Source organism: Haplochromis burtoni, unplaced genomic scaffold (genome assembly GCF_018398535.1).
Source record: "Haplochromis burtoni strain Fernald_Lab_line unplaced genomic scaffold, NCSU_Asbu1 Contig_413, whole genome shotgun sequence".
In the NCBI taxonomy this organism is placed as follows: Eukaryota; Metazoa; Chordata; class Actinopteri; order Cichliformes; family Cichlidae; genus Haplochromis; species Haplochromis burtoni.
Window position 1 is genome coordinate 177,693 of NW_024582774.1, and position 19,691 is coordinate 197,383.

The window sequence follows — 19,691 nt, forward strand, 5'->3', positions numbered from 1 at the left end:
TTCTCCACCTGAGCTACAGCCACAATCCTCAAAGCTTCATTTAAAACAAAAAAACAGCAATTTAAAAATCAGACAAATATTCTGACAGACTGGTTGATGAGACTCAATGATAGCTATGATGATGATGATGATGATGATGATATCATAGTGACTAACAATCACAAGATCTAATACACAAACTGTATAAAACAGATGTCAGTTGTTAGTAATATCTACTATACTATAAAACCTCTAAACTTATTACAGAAGAAAGTGATACGATGATTCATAATATTAAATATAGAAACATACAAATAAATTATTTATAAAATCAAATTATTAAAATTAGGAGATTTAGTGAAATTACGGACACTATTAATTATGTTTAAGGCTAAAAATAATATTTTGCCCTTTAAGTTACAAAGAGTATTTTTATGTGTTCAGGGGGAGAAGATAGCAGAAGGAAATTTTATTTTAAGCATCAGTTAGCTAGGACTACACAAAGATTAATGAGTCAACGGTTAGGGGTATACGACTGTGGAACTCTCTTCATTATAATTTAAAGAATTGTATAAGTTTACATTGTTTTAAAAAGTGTTACATGCTTAAAACGATAACTCAATATGAAGAATGCGAATGAAATTGGAGTTCATTGAAAAAGGATCCATTATAATTTTTTGTTTTATTTATTTTATTTATTTTCTCCTTGTTACTATGTGGAGTGGTATATTCTGATTGTAAATTTGTTGTTTGGTTTGGGTTAGGACCGGAGATAAATGTTAATGTTAGTTTGTTCCCTGATTTTTGGTGCCCACTTGTAATATAAAGTTGGATTGTAGATAGGGGGCGGGGTTTAATAAGAATATTTTCTTCTTCCTGCTCCTTTTCACACATGGTTGTAGTGCTTTTTGATAGAAAGTGTGGTTGGTTTGTTTGAATTGTTGTACCAAGTGTGAAATAAATAAATAAAATGAAATGACAAAACTGATCTGTGGGGCTGGGAGAGATGTTTGCATGGTTGCTCAGTGTGATAAACCAGATTAAATGCTAGTGACGTGTTAATCGTCTCCTACCTTTGCACCTATAACTAATTAACTAATTAAATATTAGGTTGGACACTCTGTTGCAGGACATGTTGCATTTGGAGCGTTCCTTTCACAGCCAACATTTCTGGAGAAAGCATTAAAATGAATCACACAATGGAGATATACTAAGATTAGCAGCAGGAAAAACTCCCTTTTAACAGGAAGAAACCTCCGGCAGAACCAGGCTCAGGGAGGGGCGGGGCCATCTGCTGTGATTGGTTGGGGTGAGAGAAGGATAAAGACATGCTGTGGAAGAGAGACAGAGGCTAATAATAACTAATGATTAGACACAGAGTGGTGTATAAACACACAGTGAGTGAAGGACAAACATAGAAAAAGGAAAATAACCTCGACCTATTGCAGCGCAACTCAGGGAGGATTCAGGGTCACCTGATCCAGCCCTAATGATACGCTTTATCAAGTTTTCAGCCTAATTTTAAAAGTAGATATTGTGTCTTCGCTAATGCTGAAAGTAAGCAGGCATGACCGTAATAGTTGGTCGTTTGTTTGGAAAGCTAGCGCATAGATGGGAACAATTACCAATAGTTGTACATCACCGAAAATTGCAAAAGTACACTTTGAGTACGAGTGACCCTAACATCTCAAGGTCTGAACCAGACCGACCAAGTCAAGATCAAGTTCAACCTGAATCACAAGGCACACTCAAACACTGCTTTAGCGGTAAGTAAGTAAAACTTGGTTTCTATAGCGCCTTTCAGGATAAACCTCACAATGTACTTCACAACAATATAACAGGGAAGGAAAATGGTGAGAGAGTGCAGAGTCCACAGATCTGAAACTCATAGAATAAGGCAGGTTAGCCTTCTTAGACTGTGAGATTTCCATCAGTAGTGGGGGACATCTAAAAGCTGACGTGTACCGTAAACCTGCACATACGGATCAGTATCTAAGGTTTGACTCTCATCATCCACTGGAGCACAAACTGGGCGTCATCAGGACGCTACAACACAGAGCGAACACCATCCCCACTGACACAGCAGCCAGGGAGGCAGAAGAACATCAGGAAGGCCCTGAGTAACTGTGGTTATCCCAGCTGGACTTTTGTTAAAGCTGGGAAGGCGCCTAAAGAAAGCTCCAGCTGATCCAGGAGAGAAGGACAAGAGAAAACCTGCAGTGATCCCGTACGTGTCAGGAGTATCGGAGCAGCTGAGACGCATTTTTGCTAAACACCAGGTCTCTGTGGTCAGATTGACCCAGAACAGAAGAGATGTCACATGTCATCTGCATCACTACAGAAAGTGGAAAAAAATCAAAATTATAAAAGAAAATTGTAAAATAATCAATGCTGGTGTTTCTGACACTTTTAAATTTGCCCCGGGTCAAATTAACCCAGGAGCATGATTGGTGTTCCTGGAAACCAACATAACAGGAGGGTTAAACCCCAAAACACGCTGCGCCAAAAACTGGTCCCCCCCAAGGATCGGGTCCCCGACACAAACAGAGTAACATAGTGTACGCTGGTAAGTGCCAGGATTTATACATCAGGGAAACCAAACAAGCTCTGGCTACAACACAGCAGAGCCACCTCGTCAGGCCAGGACTCTGCAGTCTATTTACACCTACAGGCCAGTGGACACTCTTTCAATGATGAGGATGTAACATCCTGGACAGGGAGGAACGCTGGTTTGAGGGCGGAGTCAAGGAGGCCATTTACGTGAAAAGGGAAAGACCATCTCTGAATGGAGGAGGGGCCTAAGGGTACATCTGTCACCATCTTACATGCTGTGATTGCAGCCATTCCCCAACTCTCTGTGAATGGGACTCATGGACATTGATCAGTGAGCTTTGATCAGTGGTCATGAGAATTTGCATAATTAAGATTTAGGAACTGCCCTCCCAGCCCATTGTTCCTTCAGTGGTTTCAGTCATTATGCAAATGTCCTGTTTATAAGGTTGAAACCTGCAGTCAGCTGAGACTGAAGACGTCACCGGGATGACTGAGCATGCATCAAGACAGAATAAGGTGTTTGGTCCCCTATTTGTGCACCTATACCAGCTGTCACAGAGAGAGGCATGCTACACCCTGGAAATGTTACCAGTCTGACATATACAGCCTTTTTTCACTAGTGCCTACTTGTGTCAGTGTTGCACTCAGTGTTGGTCAAGTTACTTGAAAAAAGTAATCAGTAACTAATTACTGATTACTTCCCCAAAAAAGTAATCCCGTTACTTTACTGATTACTTATTTTCAAAAGTAATTAATTACTTAGTTACTTTTTAAAAACACGATTTACAACCTGAAGAGGTGATAAAGCGATAGATCTTTCAGCCCAATTCTACTTTTTCTGCATAATCCATCATACAAAATGTAATCAAATGGAAAAGTCTCTTTTTAAAACTTGTTTTATTAGTTTTAATCTTTTAACTTTATGCATCAAGCAAACATTTAATTATCTGCAACATTCTCTGACTGGAAGAAATTAGTTTAACATTTAAACCTATTTTCTGCACATTCCAGCACATAAAATAAAATATTTTTGTGTTTACACTCAGTCTTTCAAATAGATGCAAGTAAAACACAGCAGAAAATAAATAAAGTCAAAGACTCAGCGGTCCTGTTGCTCTATTTTCACCTGTAAAGCAGGAGTGGGGCAGGCGGAGGGTTACCCTGGTGCAGGTGTGCCGCGGTCAGTGGAAGAATCCGCGAGTTTCTCTGTGAGTTTCCCATTACGTCGTAGCTACTCGGTGCTTGTTGGAAGTTTAGGGGTTTTTTCGCTGTAAAAAGAAGTTTTCTTCCCACGCACAGCGGACACTAATGTTTTTGTCACTTTTTATGGAATCAAACTCAAAGTAAGGTCAGTACTTCCACGCTTTAAACGCTGCACGCTCATACTCTCTCTGCACTCGATATATGATCCATTGTTGATCTGCACACAGCTGTTGTCACTAACGGCGCACTCGCTTACGTCACTGTCGTGAGACATTCTCGCAAAAAATCACGGTTTTAGTAACGCAGCGTTCCTACGGGAAAGTAACGGTAATCTAATTACCGTTTTTGCAATAGTAATCCCTTACTTTACTCGTTACTTGAAAAAAGTAATCGGATTACAGTAACGCGTTACTGCCCATCTCTGATGGTACCTGGTAACAGGAATCTTTTCAGTACCTACTCAGTCAAGGCTCAAATCGATCTGAGGTAATCAGAAAATGTGACAGCACCAGACTGCATGTCAGGTACTCAGTTGCGTCACCTGATAAGTCATGAAAGCGTCTCCTTCATGAAAATCAAAACTGCCACTTTTGGAACAGCGGAAATGAGAAACACAACAGCGTGGTCCCCGAGTCTGACGGATACACCACGAACGTCAAGTCTAGTGGAGCCAAGTAGCTACTCGTGGAAAAGAGACCGTCAACCATTCATGCTTACATTTATAGCTACAGTTGAGAATCACAAATGAAACTAATCCTGTACATGACTTTGGGCTGTGGGAGAAAGCCACAGCGCCAGAGAGAATCCACACAGAACACCACAGCACTAAGAGTCACACTGCTGTGCCACAGGAGTGAACTAAAGCAAACTGAAGGTTGCAACAATTCCATAAAGATCCAGAAACACAGTCACAGCCACCTCGAGGTGAGGGATCACAGGCCTTTAAGAAATCACTGAGGTTTGGAGGAGGTGATACCAAATAGCTAACAGTGGCTGCAGCCATTTACTGAGCAGACGAACTGGACCTGAGCTGTTAACTCACTCTGATACCAGACTGGTTGAATTACTCAGATTCCTGAAGGCTGACGGCCGCTGTCCTTTCTTTACATGGACACAGGGTTTAAGTCTACGGGGGGGCATGCGGTGTACTAGACCATATTCATTTCAAGGCTTTCGTAACGTTTTTTCAGATTAAAATAATATAAAATATTGAGTTAATTAAAGTGTATTAATATTTATAAATATAAAAATAAAGCTTTTAAATCTCTGAGCCACTGACCTGAGGATTGTTAGGTTATTATATAAGTCTACGCCATCATAACGGCTGTTTTCAGCAGCATAAACAATAGTGAAGGTAAATCTTTTATACCTTAGGTTGTGTACATATCTTGTTTTATTTGACTTTGACTGTACCTAAAATTAAAATTCGACGTCAATGACGGCACGTCAGCACGATCCAAGGGTTCCTTTGTTTTCTTTTAACCACGGATGCAGTTAAACCTTCAAACATTGCAGTGTCTAAAATGGAAACCAACGAAAGATGTTTTTTTCTCATTTGAATATTTATTATCACTCGATAATCAGACGAAAGCATTTCTTATCCGATTACTCGATTACTTGACGGAATAATTGATGCTGAATCGACAGCCCTATTTTGGTCACCAAAACTGTGAGCGCTGATAAATGCTACTTTTAGCTAATGTGATATTTGCAAATAACAGCTTGCCATCGCATTTCCACTTACCACCTTAATACACAGACAACTTCAGATAGAATTTCACATTGATCGTGTGCACGTACCTGGCCAGTAGTACATGAAAACCTTCCTTCCCAGCTTCTGCAAGGTGACCCACAGTGGTTCTGACCCGTCCCACCAAATTGGCAACCGGCTGTCAGGATTGGTCCCAATTAGGAATTCTTTCTTGGAGACTTCATCCCACATGTAGTTTCCAGTCATCTGATGAATATCACAATGACGGCCTAATAATAAGAACAATAATAATAAAAAGTAACATTACACTGTGTGCAAGACAAAAGTTGCCCCACAGCTCAGAGCACATCGCTTTGTAAATCATTATTAAACCCATAAAAACCTTTGTTTATGATAGTTCTGCTGCCTGGAGCAAAGCCTGTAATCCCAGAGAACCCCACAGAGGAACCTACGGGGTTCTCTAGTTCCTGTGTTACAGTGATCATCCTGTGCTCAGGCAATAATCTGGATTAGCTCACAGAGCCACAGGAAACATTTAGTGTACACATTACCGGCTGCAATACTTAAATATTTTCTCCCAAAAAAACTTTAAATAAAAACATCAGGTAAAAAATGATCTAATGAAATCAAACATGTTCAGAATAGTTTCACCTCAGTGTCCCAGTACCTCAAATTACAAAGATGGGCCGCCGTGCATCAGCCCTACAAACACTGACAGCAGCTCATTGGTTCATTTTCGTTATTCACACTGGATCCAATCAAATCTCTTAATGCCACTAGGCCCTCCTCTACCTTTACTGTGCTTCCCTCGAACTACCTGCTGCTCCAGATCACACGTAACTGCATGTCCAGCCGTAGCACGCTGACGACCTTCTTCCTCTTACAGACGCTCCTTCATAGCCACTCATGTTTAGCTCCGCTCAGATTCTTTTATCACCACACAAACTTCACCTTTTTAAATAAACAGCTTAACCTGTAATCACGACAGAACAATCTGGCCACCCTCTGGACCCAGACCTGACCTACTTCTGTGACCTGTTAAGAGGTGAACACAAGAACACAAGTAATAATAATAATATTAATGACTTAGATGTGTATAATGTATTTATCTTTCAACAAACCCAAAGATGCTTCACAACAGTATAAATAAACAAAAACAAGACTAAAGGTTCAAGGTTTCGTTGAAGACTTGAGTTTTGAGAAGTTTCAGTGACGGGCTCGTGTGAGGGTGAGGGGCCGCCACACAGGGGTGGAGGTGGGCGTGTGGGACAGAAAGCAGACCCATAGCTGAGGATGCAGCAACCCAGACTGTGTGTATGGGTGCAGCAGAGGTACTGAGGGGCCAGGGCATTGAGGGATTTGGAAGTAATGCAGGACTTGAGCAGGAGATAGTGGAGATTTCTGAGGGTGGCGATGATGTTTCCAGAGCTTAGTGGCTCATAGAAGCCTGGAGGAGCTCTGGACATACTGGAGCTGCTCCATTATAGTTATCAAGCCAGGTGGTGACAAGGGCACGGATGAAGGTTTCTGCTGCAGTTAGTGAGTGATGGCTCAAGTCAAGAGATGTTTCTTCATCATCATCTTCATCATCCTCATCATCAGTGGGGCTTTGGGGGCCACGACGAGAGCTCTGTTAGTCGACATCCATATTTGGTTTCGTGCGGACAGTTGGCAAGTCGTCGCTTGGTGATCGATGGTCAACTGCGGGCCATTCACGCGAGATCTGCTTCCAGCTCCCAAAGCTCCAGCTGCTGTTAGCTGGTTAGCTGCAACTCTTAGCAACCACGTTGATCTCCCTTTCTCAGCTTGACTCAGGGCACTGCTTCTCAATTGTTTTCTGTTACGCCCCCCTCAGGAAGAAGAAAACATTTCACGACCCCCACTCTCCCCCCCACTATAAATAGTATCACTGTCTATAAAATTGTTATTATAAGCACATCTTGAGGGTTTGTTTGCTGCACTTCATACCTCCTGCTCTGTGCAGTGTGGGACTGGACTAGAGAGAGAGAGCAGATTTCTCCTGTTTTGGCTTCCTGTTAAATCCAGAATTCAAAATCCTGCTCCTCACATACAAGGTCTTAAATAATCAGGCCCCATCTTATCTTAATGACCTTGTAGTACCATATCACCCTATTAGAGCACTTCGCTCTCGCTCTGCAGGCCTACTTGTTGTTCCTAGAGTATTTAAAAGTAGAATGGGAGGCAGAGCCTTCAGTTTTCAGGCCCCTCTTCTGTGGAACCAGCTTCCAGTTTGGATTCAGGAGACAGACACTATCTCTACTTTCAAGATCAGGCTTCAAACTTTCCTTTTTGATAAACCTCAGAGACTCAGAATCCAGCCTTAGTTATGCTGCAATAGAGTAAAGACCCTTTCACATCAGATGCGGCGTGCGCTGCACTCACCTCTAGCTGGAGCGCAGGACCCCAAATTCGTGTTGCACTGGCGGCTGTGCTCCGCTTGTACGTCATTTTGTGCGGCCGCTCTAAGTGTACTGATATGACTTTACATCTTCTATGAGAATTTGTGTTTTATTGTGTCCAGATGTGTAATTAAAAAAACCTGTACAGCTCATTCATGAAGAAGAAAGCTTTGTAACTATCCCCACTAGTGAAGAGTGTGACATTTCCACACCCCTGAGGTCTGCAGAGCTGTTGTAATGGAGGTCCCTTTATATGCACGTAAACTTCTGTCAAAAAGGTCACATGACTCGGATACGCACAGAGTGGTTTCCTTTATCATGTGGTTGAACTTTGCACAGCTGTAGGCTTTGTTTCTGTTGAAGGTACGTTGCAATGCACAGCGGTCAAAGGTCAGCCGGTTTGAACATGTGCAAGTACTCCTGGTTACGCTGTGCTCGGCTCAGCACAACAGGAACCTTTATTGCGTGGCAATAGAAACGAATGGGTTTCAGAGCGCACGCCGCGTCCTTTTATTACAGCCCCTTTCACACAGGGCACAGCTAGGGTTTCCCATGATGCACTGAGGGTTTCTCCTTCACACCTTTAGCACTGTCGCTAAAGTGCTCAGCTGTCTGATTGTTGGGGTTTCTTTGTATCAGGTTATTGTAGCGTTTTAATCTTACAATATTGTGCGCTACATAAATTGTCTTGTAATTTTGTATCACATTTTTCTTCTGTTATACTCTCGTAATTATTGTAACAAATTCAAATAATTTATTGGCAAACAAAAGTAGATTTTTTTTGAGTAAAAATTATTTATGGGCAAACAAATATTTATGCTTTAACAATTTATATTTGCGTGTTACTTTAAGGTACGCAAAACGCATAGAGACATATCTCCAAAGTATTTTTTTCTATTTTGTATAAAAAAATCAAAAGACTGCTGGCAGATTTGCACATTTATAGTATCAGTATTGGTCATAAACTTTGTTCTGTGTGTATCCCTGAATATTTGCTGTTCTCTTATACAGCACAACCCAAACTCATCAGTATTGTGATGTTTAAATCTCCTCTGTGTGGATAGAAGCCTTTTGATGTGCCATGTTCAGATAGTTCACTTCAATTATCACATATTATACAATTAAACTAACTGCAGACAGACTTTCTTTTTAAATTATTTAGACAGTATAAAGCTAATGTTTAACTAGGCAGTCAGAGATTACAGAGAAGTCTCTTATTATCAGTTAAGCATTACCAGCAGCGTAAAAAGAAGCATCCAAACAGCTTTGGAGAAAGTGAGAGCTTCCCCGTCTGTGAGCAGGCAGTCCCAGCTGAAACTCTGAACACAAACTGATCCGTCAGGAAGATGACTTAGGATGCAAGGCTTGAAACTATCCCAGCCGCCATTACACTGCTGGACAACACAGGAATGTGCAAATCGCACACGGACTCTAATGACTAATGTGTCGTGTAGACGGCTGGATTTTAATCACCTACTTTTTCTATTTATGTGTTTTTTGTTGTCCTCTCACGGCCTCAGAGTTAATGCGCTTTTATGTATAATTAAAAGGCCTCTCAGGGCGCCTCTAGTGTAACTTTTATGTTCTTGGGTTTTACATGTTTTACATGTTTTACATGTCCGGGTAATTAGATCTGGTTGTTTAGGGCCTAAAACATTTCCCCAGCTCATTAAATCAAACGTATTTGTTTGATCAGCTGGGAGTTACACCTAATGTCTTCTTACAATATCAGTTATTGTGTTAGAAGCTACAGAGACGCATAAAGAGACGGATTACCTGTCATCAAGGAATAATAATTAGGGTATGACAAGCTTGGGAAGTCCGGCGTTAAGTGGTCAACCTTCACACCATTTTCCACAAGCTCACGAAATCCGGGTAAATGGTGCAGGTCATCCATGTAGTCGTAGCGGAATCCATCGATCAAGAACACGAGTAACGGGTGCGCCTCGACACCCAGCTGTCCTGCGTCAAACAGCAGCAGCAGCAGCAGGACGGTCCGAGGGCAGAACGCAGGAGTCTTTCTGCTGGACATGACATTAACGCATGATCTGCTTCTCTGTCTAAAACTTTATGGCAGAGGGAGTTTGCTCCTGTGCCGCAGCAGCAGCAGCTACCAAAGGTTTCTCAGTGCGCACTCGATGCGAACCTGTTGGCTGTGCCGATCACTGATCATCGACTTCCGATAACAGCATTCGTGCAGAGAAAGATTCATAGACGGGGCAAATGTGTATTTTATATTAACATGAAAATAAATACTCCACCATCATGATTTCACCAACATAGCACCTAGTTGATAGGAACTACTTCTCCTTCCGCCTGTCACTATCCAGAGGTAACTATGAGCCTCGTCAGTCAGCCTATGAGGGGCTGCACGAGAACATTAAACATGCGCGGTGGTCGCCCGTCAGTATCCGCCTAAAGATCATCCACAGCCATGCATGTTGTTCTCGAGCACATTCAAGAAGCATTTCATTTATGGACTTCAGGCTCAAAATCATATCGCTCACATTTGAAACCCTTAACTTTACTCCGCGGCTCATAAGACTTTATAGGACTTATTGTTGAATTTAACTTTGTCTTGTTTTGCGTCATGAAAAGATGACGTATTCTGCTCCTCCCAGAGAAGTTTATTCAGTTCTCCCCTCCTTCATTCATTTCAGTGGAGAGGCATTGGTTCTTAAGTTACTGCCAGCCACAGCCTAAATGGCTCACATGTTACTATCGTTTATATGTTGAGGCATCTGACAATCAATATTATTTTGAAACATCATTAGCCTCCCCCCCCAACCTCTTTGTGTCTGTGTGTACGTGCACACCCCTAAAAGTGCACCCTGAGGCTGGAGACCAAAAATTCACACAAAGGTGAGGACACTTGTCTAGATAACACCAGGTAGTACGGTAACTTGTGTTGTAAGAACAGGTGCACCCCCACAACGCTCACCGAAATCATCAGTAAAACCAAGAAGCTCCAGACTGGTCACAGCTGATAGCAAAGAGTAAGAAGAAACCTGCACTGCACAGATGTTTAAAGCCCCCACAGAGATCTAGTATAAGTCAACCAGAAGGGCCCACCACACCGCAGAAGCTGAGGGACACCGAACAGACCTGAAACCCAAGCAGAGCACTGGCCAACGCAACCCAGGTGCCACGCCCACTCCCAAAGGTGCAAGACAGCCATCCTCAAAGGAGCCTACCTGAGTCCCACTGTCCTGGAACAGAGCGGCACCCATCCCAACCCAGAGAGCGGGGCGAAGAGACAGAGTACCAGGCCGGCAGGGAGGACCCGGGCCTGCACCACACAGGACAGCACAATGTATGCAGATTAAGGAAAAGAGAAGGTGGCTCCAGGACACATCAGCTCTGTGGCCCACTGCTGTCGAGCAGTGCATCAGCCTAGACCGACAGAAGCATAGCTAGTGGAGGATAGTCCAGCCAAAAAGTAACAAATGCATGAACTCGTTTTTCAGCATCACTCTGAGACAGGATGCAATACTGCAATTCTTTGTTGAACCCTTTGAATTAAAGCTTCGGTTACATATTGGTGTTTGCTGGTGGAGGCAAAACAACAACATATTCATGGAAACCAAAGATATGATGCAGACTAATGACACGTATTTGTTTCATCCACACTGAATATCATAAGAAATGTTTTTAAAATGTATCAAGCAGTAAAATCACTCGAGTGGCAGATCACACACATGCAGCCGTTTCATCTGCAGGAGCCCTTCTTATGCTGCAGGTCTGGCAGCATCGCTTTAAAGAAGGCTGCAGTAATGAATGAAAAGACAGCGATGTAACCAAACATTGTTATTTTATTATCATAAAAAGTAACACAATCCCCATTAGGCATTACATACACTACAACAACAGTAACACCAGTACGACACATCAAAGGGACTTTTGGATATTATAGACATTTTTAAAAAATCCCTCCTTTTTATTATTTAAATTGTTTTGACTAGTTATAACAGATGAACATAATTTACAGGTATGACATATTGTCACCATTAGAAACATTGTTATTGTTGAGAATCTCCAGTCTTAAAAACAACCGCTAATGTTGAGGGAAGACATTTCATGGACTGTCACTGTAGAAACAGGGATTGTGCTGGAGAAGGGTTGATGTAAGGCCACTGGGCCAGGCGACAATGTGGAGGCTCGGGGTAGGGAGCAGTGCAAACATTAGAGATGAGAGACACGTGTTCCAGCAGGCACACAAAGCCCCGTTTCACTGGTGGAACAAAGAAGGACCCCGCTGCTGTGGAACAAGAGCTAAAAACCTTCAAACGTGGTAAAAGAGATGCAGAGATTCATTTCTACTATTGAGCCTTCAACCTAGCTGTGACAGTAAGCCTAAGGTTTGTTTGAAAATACAGACTGGAAATCCTGTATCTGCAGGGACAGGACTCACTCTGAAGGTGAAGGTGGAGCAGTGATATCGGGACTTATTCTCATCTTTCTATAGTCTTACAACGTGGGTACAAATGGCACAAACAACCTATGTGTGAAAGTATAATTGGGACTAAAATCCTAGTGTAAAGGTAGTAAGAAAAACTACCTACTCTAGGGAAAGAGCAGAGACGAGAACCTTATTACAGAGATAAAGGATGTTTCGCAGATTTGTTGAATACTGACAAAAGGTGACTAAAACTGGTAAAAGTGGTAGAAACCTTCAGGCATGATTGACTAAGGGCTACAATTCTAGAATACTTAACATTGAACACTCTGTTCCAGAGAACAGAACATCCCTGAGGGATACAACCCAAGAACTGCAGGGGACCCGATGTAGAACAATACAGGGGAAAATGCAAAGACCAACAAATGACGTCAGTTACACAACAAGTGAAATGTGGATGTGAAATTGTTTTTTAATGAGAACTTTTCTGAAAGTCAGCACTGGATGGAGTCAAGGAAAAGAACGGTGACGTCGACACTTTGATATGTAGTGTGATAGTATATTTATGGTGCCCTCTAAAAGTCAACTGGAATCCAACACGAGCAGCTTTTACTCCACACTGTTCATGTGTCAGTTGAATATGCCGTACATACACAGACGGTAGGTTGAAATATCACTGTACCGTTAACCTACTCTTGGAGAGCACTGAATACATGTGTTTGTAAGACATTCGCAGGCTAGAGGCTAATGACAGTGATGTTTCAGACTGTCTTTCGCTTCTATGGAGGTAGTTGGTATAAGTAGAGAGAAACTTACCGGATGGCAACAGCGAAACAGAAAAAGGGATGAGAGGAAATCACTGCTAAAACACTACAGAGGTTCTGGAACCCAATTTCAAGCATGATTTATAACAATTTTCAAATGTAGCTTTTAGTTCACACATCACTGTGACGTAGTCAGGTGCTCCACCTGCCAGTCAGTCTGGACTCTGTGCTGCTGGCCAGTAAACGGGAGAATGGTCAGTGCCAGAGATATGCAAGCACAGCAGCCGTATGATACTATAATCTCACCATATTGTCTTCATTTTTAATTATAGTCTCGCTGACCACAAAACATCTTAGCACCAGGAGTGAAGAGCTCAAGGTTTTGATTCAAGCCGTCTGAAGACAAACTGAAGTATTTATAAACTTGATAAAAATATAAATCGGCGAAAAAGCTGTGCAAAAATCCTAAAAATGTCAAATCCCCGTCTTTTTCTCTGTGTGTGTATACCAGACTGGATGCTTTGTTTGCTAGAGCTTGCATTCTGTGTTGGACTCTAAGTCACTACAAGTGCAACTGCAATGTTGTACATGGCACATTAACATGTAGCACAGACTTTGCTGTTCTCACACAAGGATTTATAACGTGAACTCTCATGCACTTCCTGTCTCTGGAACGTGGGCGGTTATTTTAGTAAACAAGTAAACGTTGACCCCTCATGTCCACTGATTAAAGCCGTTTCACATCGAGGAGTCTAAATTTTGTTGATTGATTCACTTGTTCAGAGTTTTTTCCTTTATTGTGTTGTCTTGTCGAGGTAGTATTTCCAACAACGCGCTGCTTATAGTCTCCAGATTGTTGGTGGTGGCTACTGTGACTAGAATGACGATATCTGTATTATAGGAGGAAAGACGAGCAGTGAAATAAGCCGTAATAACGCCTGTAGAGCCTCAACAGCGTCTAAAACTCATCTAATAAATACGTCCAGAACCTGAATGAAATGAATCTCAACAAGAAAAGCGACTCAGGATACCAAGAAATATTTCATGTTACCTACACACATAATATACTACACAAATGTAGTTGTCGGTGTAGAGTATTGTAATGTATAGATTTATGATGTAAATCTGATCACTGATATTGGGGTTTTTCCTCTATGAGACTGGACAAGGGACTCTATGTCCACTGGACTAATAAGACAGTTTTTGGATGGACTGTAGCCAATGGACATGAAGGGTAACAAAAAGAACAAAAGGTAAAAGTCTGTAATCATCAATCTCATCTCTGGACCTGCAGCCGTCCATGTTTAACTGCTGCCTGCACAGAAACCGCCAACAGTGTCGGGGAGTTCAGATGGGCACCATAGACATAAGAAATGCTTCCATACATTCTACAGAAATGTTCTCGTATAAAACAAAACAACTGTCCTTTATAACCACTTCACGTGTGTTGTTATGTTTTGGAGTGATGAGAAAGGTTTTTATTGCCATTTTCTGTGGCACTGCACCTTAAAGGGTGTTGCCATTGGCAAATGTTGTTTGAGGGCAAACAGAGACAAGTAATGAGTAAGAATTGGTTAGTGAAACTCTGGGAGCCCCTTATAGGTCAGGAGGACTGATGGTTCTCAGGGTGTAATACCAGTTGACACCACAGGAGGGGGTTAAGTAATCTTAAGCAGCTGAATGGGCGTGAAAATAACATAACCTGAGATTACAGATTATCCAAGCATTCAGTCACTCGCTCAGTCACTCACTCACTCGAACCCACACGTATGAAAAACACAAAAGCTGTAGTGTGTAAACTAGAGGCTAGAGAATGACAGTGTGCAATATCCTGGTGTGTGTAGTTCTGTGTGAACGAGCTGCTTCCTGGGGATCTAACTTCCTGTCTGTCCATCCATATGTGTGTTAGCAGGTATAATCACAAAGGACCTGTCACAGCTGCACTGCCAGTCAGTCTGTCAGCTTTCACTGTAACAGTGCATGCAGACTGATTTTCTGACCAGTCCACTGGCTCTGTGTTCTGCCCAGCCCTTAGTTCTGACCCTAGACGCTGGTGATTGACGCAAGGCAGGCACTGGGCTTCTGGAGTTTTTCTGGTTGGGTGCCAGCAGGTTCCGGAATGGCACGGAAGGAGAAAGGAGGACCGTTTCCAGTGGTGATGTTGAGGTGGCCTGGGCTCAAGGCCAGGTTCTGCCGTCGGTTACTCTCCACTATTGAAGAGGTGTTAGATGCTAAGCTCTCTCTCGTTCTGCAGAGTGACAGAGACACAATTAGAAATAACACAACCATAAGAGAAGGTTCTTCAAGCTGACATTGGTGTGTGTGTGTCTGTACATATATATACATACACATGTGTTTGTGTATATAAACTACTAGTTAAAAGTTTGAGAACAGCCCAGTTTTTCCAGTTATTTGTTGCAGTCGTTCAAGTCCAGTGAACAGCTTGAAATGGTACAAAGGTAAGTGTTGAACTGCCAGCGGTTTTAAACAAAGGTAAGGTCACCAAAACTGTAAAATAATGTACATTTCACAATTATACAAAAAGGCCTTTTTCAGGGACAACACGGGTTAACAATTTAAATCTGTTCTGCAGCAACGGAGGCTGATCAGCCTTGAAAGCTGCTGCTGTTACTTCCTACATGCACCGAGTTGGTCAGGGCTTCATCCTACAGCAGGATAAAGACCCCACACAGTCCAAGCTGTGGCAGAACCACCTCAGGAACAAAGAACACGATGAGCTTGGAAACATGGAGGTCCAGCACAGTCTCCAGACTTAAACCCATCGAGCTGGTTTGAACTGGACAGAAGAGCGAAAGCAAAGCAGCTACAAGGTCCACATTCATGGGAACGTCTGCTCCAGATTTGGGAGAAGATTTGATTTGTGTTGTAGAAAGAAGCCACGGCTGTGTTCAGCTGTTGTATCACAGGGGGCGACTTTGATGAGTCAGAATATATTTGGTCTATAAACTGATTTCACGATTTTTATTTACTCCAATTTCTTATTTGTACTATGCTTCCACTTCAGTGCAATGAGACATTAAACTGTATGATTTTCAATAAAAAACTGGAAAAACTTTTGATTGGTATATATAGTAGCTGCTATTGTCACTGTTATTATCTGCTAAACAAATATAACACTATAGCTACCTCAAATCTCACCTTCTATTGCACATCGCTTTTTGTCTAATTTTATTGTTATTACTATTATATTTATTATTGTGACCAATTTCATTCTTCATTTTAGAATCACTCAGAATCAGAATCCTGTGGTGACAGCCGACACAGTACAGACAGTAACTGACTAAACTAAATGAAATAACACATCACAGAGTTACATTTACAAAGGTATTGGCCTCTTTCCTATTTTTTGTATGTTTTTCACATTTAAATATTTCTTAAATGTTTCTTAAATTTAAACATTAGAGAAAGATAACAAGTTAACACAAAATGCAGTTTCTAAATAAAGGTTTTTATCATTAAGGGGAAAAATTGAGTCCTACATGGCCCCGTGTGAAAAATACAAAGAGCTCAAATATAAATATCGCACAAACACAAAGTATCAGAATGAAAGACTTGTTGTGCAACCTGAATGATCTGAAGGATGACTTGTAGAGGCTCCCACAGGCTGGCTGGGATGGGCAAAGGAGACTCACTAAAGCTTTGTGTTTGCAGTGATCCAGAGTAGGATGGCACGGTTGGCTCCTTCAACTTGAATGGGCTCAGAAAAAACTGACCCCCTCCTCAGAGGCTGGAAGCATTTTGTTTTTCTAATGGAGGCTAAATCCTTGTGCTCAGCTTCCTCCTATAAAATGTTTGCAATTTTACTTAAAAAAGAATAAAATAAGACTTAAAGAAAAAAATATGTTTACCCAACACGAGGAAGCATGCTACGCTCACTAGTGTCCACAGTGATTGATGCTCTACCAGGTGCACACGGACCAGACCATCAACAAGAAGCTCAGTGAGAAGGCAACAATTGTTGTGCAGTTATTAAGAAATGAAAGAAATATTAAATTCCTATAAATCACCTTCTGTCTTGAATTCCATCCTATGAGGTAATTATGGTCAAAACAAACTTTATTTTCTAGTAAGAATGTACTGACTTTACTCACATATGTAGCACATATGTAAATCTATTGTCTGTTGCTACGTTGCAGACGGGGCCTCCACACCTAAACAGGAAAATGAGTCATTGCTGTTGTGAGCTCCAGCCAATATTACAGGCTGTGGTGAGCTGACCTGTGGTGCTGCTCCGACGTGCTCTTTGTGGATTTACACAACTAGATGTAAGCAGATGTTTCACGGGCTGTCTTAATACCAGATGGTAAATGAAAGCGTTATCAGCCTTGCACGTGTCCTGTCTACAGGAAGCGGTGTCTGAAAAGGGCTGGGAAAATCATCAGAGACCCCAGTCACCCTCACACTCTTCACCCTCCTGCCCTCTGGGAGGCGCCACAGGAGCCTCCGGACTAAGACCACCAGGTACCGGAACAGCTTCTTCCCCACAGCTGTCAGACTGCTGAACTCTGCCTCCTGACATCTGACCCACGTTAACACATGGACTGAACATACACACACCCACAATGGACAACTGTACCCTCAAACACACAATAATAACATGGACTGAACCACCACTCACAACCACCAGCACTTTATAGCCTCTGTAGAAACTATCTACACCCTCACTTATCTTAACTGCACTACTGTATAGCTCTGTGTAAATAATCATTCTGTACATTCGATAATTTTTAATCCTACAACTGTTTACAACTTGCATAGTTCCCATTTCTGTATAGCTGTATATCTCAGATTCTGTAAAGTTATTTATTTCATATTCTGTATAGTTTTCATATTTATATCCTGTTCATATCCTGTACATAGCTTGTACTCACTACAGCCTGTACATACTTATAGTTATAGAATATTCACAACATACTTCATACCGTGTACATTATAACATAATAGACCCATTTCTGTAATATACTCACATATCTATATTATTGCTAATATATATTGTAATATATCTATATCACTAAAGCACTTCTGGGTGGATGCAAACTGCATTTCGTTGCCCTGTACCTGTGCATGTGCAATGACAATAAAGTTGAATTCTATTCTATTCTTTCTCATCTTTCTCCATCTCTGAGTTGGCTCTCGTTCTTTTGTCTCATTGGGGAATCTAGCAGCTGTACTTTTTACTAGCAACAAGCTGCACACAGTTTGTATGCTTGCTGATATTTGTTGATCTGATAAAAACGTTGCATTTAAATTACCCGCAACTTAAAAATCAGAACTCCATCTTTGAGCGCTCCTCGTCTGTCGGGCTAGCTAGATGCTGAAGTATCGTGACCACAGCTTCTGGACATCCGCACTAATTCCAGTGTTGACAAGACCAAAAGATAAACCACTGGCCCACTTTTAACTTGTAATAAATGATGCATAAATGACATCGTTTTGTCTCTCTCGTCTCTGTGTGTGCAATAGCCCCATGGTGGCAGATACATCATTTGGATCGACTCTCATGTGCTACTGTTTAGACTCTAATGGTTTTAATGTTTGAAGCAGTGCATTGACAGGAAGCACAACTCCCCTCTTAAATCAAAATGTAAGGAGTCCATGTACAAAGCTGTCAGAGAAATAAATACTCAGCTAAAGTACAGATACCAGAAAACTGTACTTAAGTACAATTAAGAAGTACTTCAGTACTTCACACCTCTCAATGACTTTTTAAGCAGTTCATACAGTATCACAGTCAATCGTGTTGACTAATGTATGGAGATCTGCCACCATAAGAGCAGTGATAATGTAACTGTAGGATCAAACCCTCGGTCCTATGAAATGCAGTTATCACATCAACCTTTTTTACCTAATAAAGTCTGAGTGGTCAAAGCTGTCATTGTGAGTATCATCAGCATGCAGTATCAAAAAGCTGCTGTCAGGGTTTAGCAAAGAGCTGAGGTGCCAGCTTTGTGGCTGTAAGCTCTCAGTTAAATTAGCATGATGATGCATTTACAAAAGCTGAAGAGGGTGAAAGAAATCTTTGGTGACCTAACAGTGCGCTGGTTCATGTACAAATATGTAGTCAGTTTACTCCAAGGGCAGCTTGTGAGTGTCAAACATTAGAGTGCGAAGGAGTAACTGTGCTAACAAAAGGAATACAGTGTAAGCAGAGGTTTTACACTCTGTACTGTTGCAGTTAAGGAAAATGAAAACAAGTCACTTCACTATAAAACTGGACTCGCCTGTTAGAAGTGTTTGGTAACTATGTGAGGTCTTTGGCACTGAAACTCAGGAGCACCGTTACAAACTGTTCCACCTTAAACATCATAAATCTGTGTGTAACAGCTGACCTGTCTGTGTGTGTGTGTGTGTGTGTCTTTGTGTGCGTCTGTGTTGATAAAAGAACATGTTAATGATGTATCTCTGTACAGCTCTTAAACTTTTCATTAAAGTTGAGCACGACTTGGTTTCAATGAAACAATATAAATGTCCCAAACTTACACAAATCACATTTTTATGATTGATTTAAATATTCTCTGAAGGGAAACTCCTAAAAATAAATAAAGTGCCTTGAGGCCAGCCAACACAATAACTGCATCCACACCTTTCAGTTCCAAACAACTACTGGCCCTCTTTATGAAAGCCTGACAGAAGCTTTTTAACGT

At 41.6% G+C, this 19,691-nt stretch overlaps 2 protein-coding genes across 3 annotated transcripts in view; both read right to left on the reverse strand.

Moving 5' to 3' along the window:
* The window catches only part of enpp6 (ectonucleotide pyrophosphatase/phosphodiesterase 6), a 34,605-nt gene extending 24,387 nt beyond the window's left edge, over positions 1-10,218 (reverse strand). Inside the window, exons 1-2 of one of the 2 annotated variants that reach the window (XM_005944933.3) lie at positions 9,643-10,218; positions 5,536-5,715 (exon numbers count right to left, since the gene is read on the reverse strand). In XM_005944933.3, coding sequence (XP_005944995.1) covers positions 5,536-5,715; positions 9,643-9,898 — 436 coding nt within the window. In that variant the 5' untranslated portion in view covers positions 9,899-10,218. The remainder of the gene's footprint in view (positions 1-5,535; positions 5,716-9,642) is intronic. The other variant, XM_005944932.3, reaches the window with a different exon arrangement.
* Positions 10,219-11,660: 1,442 nt separating this feature from the next.
* LOC102298495 (storkhead-box protein 2) overlaps positions 11,661-19,691 on the reverse strand; it is a 52,638-nt gene continuing 44,607 nt past the window's right edge. The window contains exon 4 of the mRNA XM_005944928.2: positions 11,661-15,274. Coding sequence (XP_005944990.1) covers positions 15,070-15,274 — 205 coding nt within the window. The 3' untranslated portion in view covers positions 11,661-15,069. The remainder of the gene's footprint in view (positions 15,275-19,691) is intronic.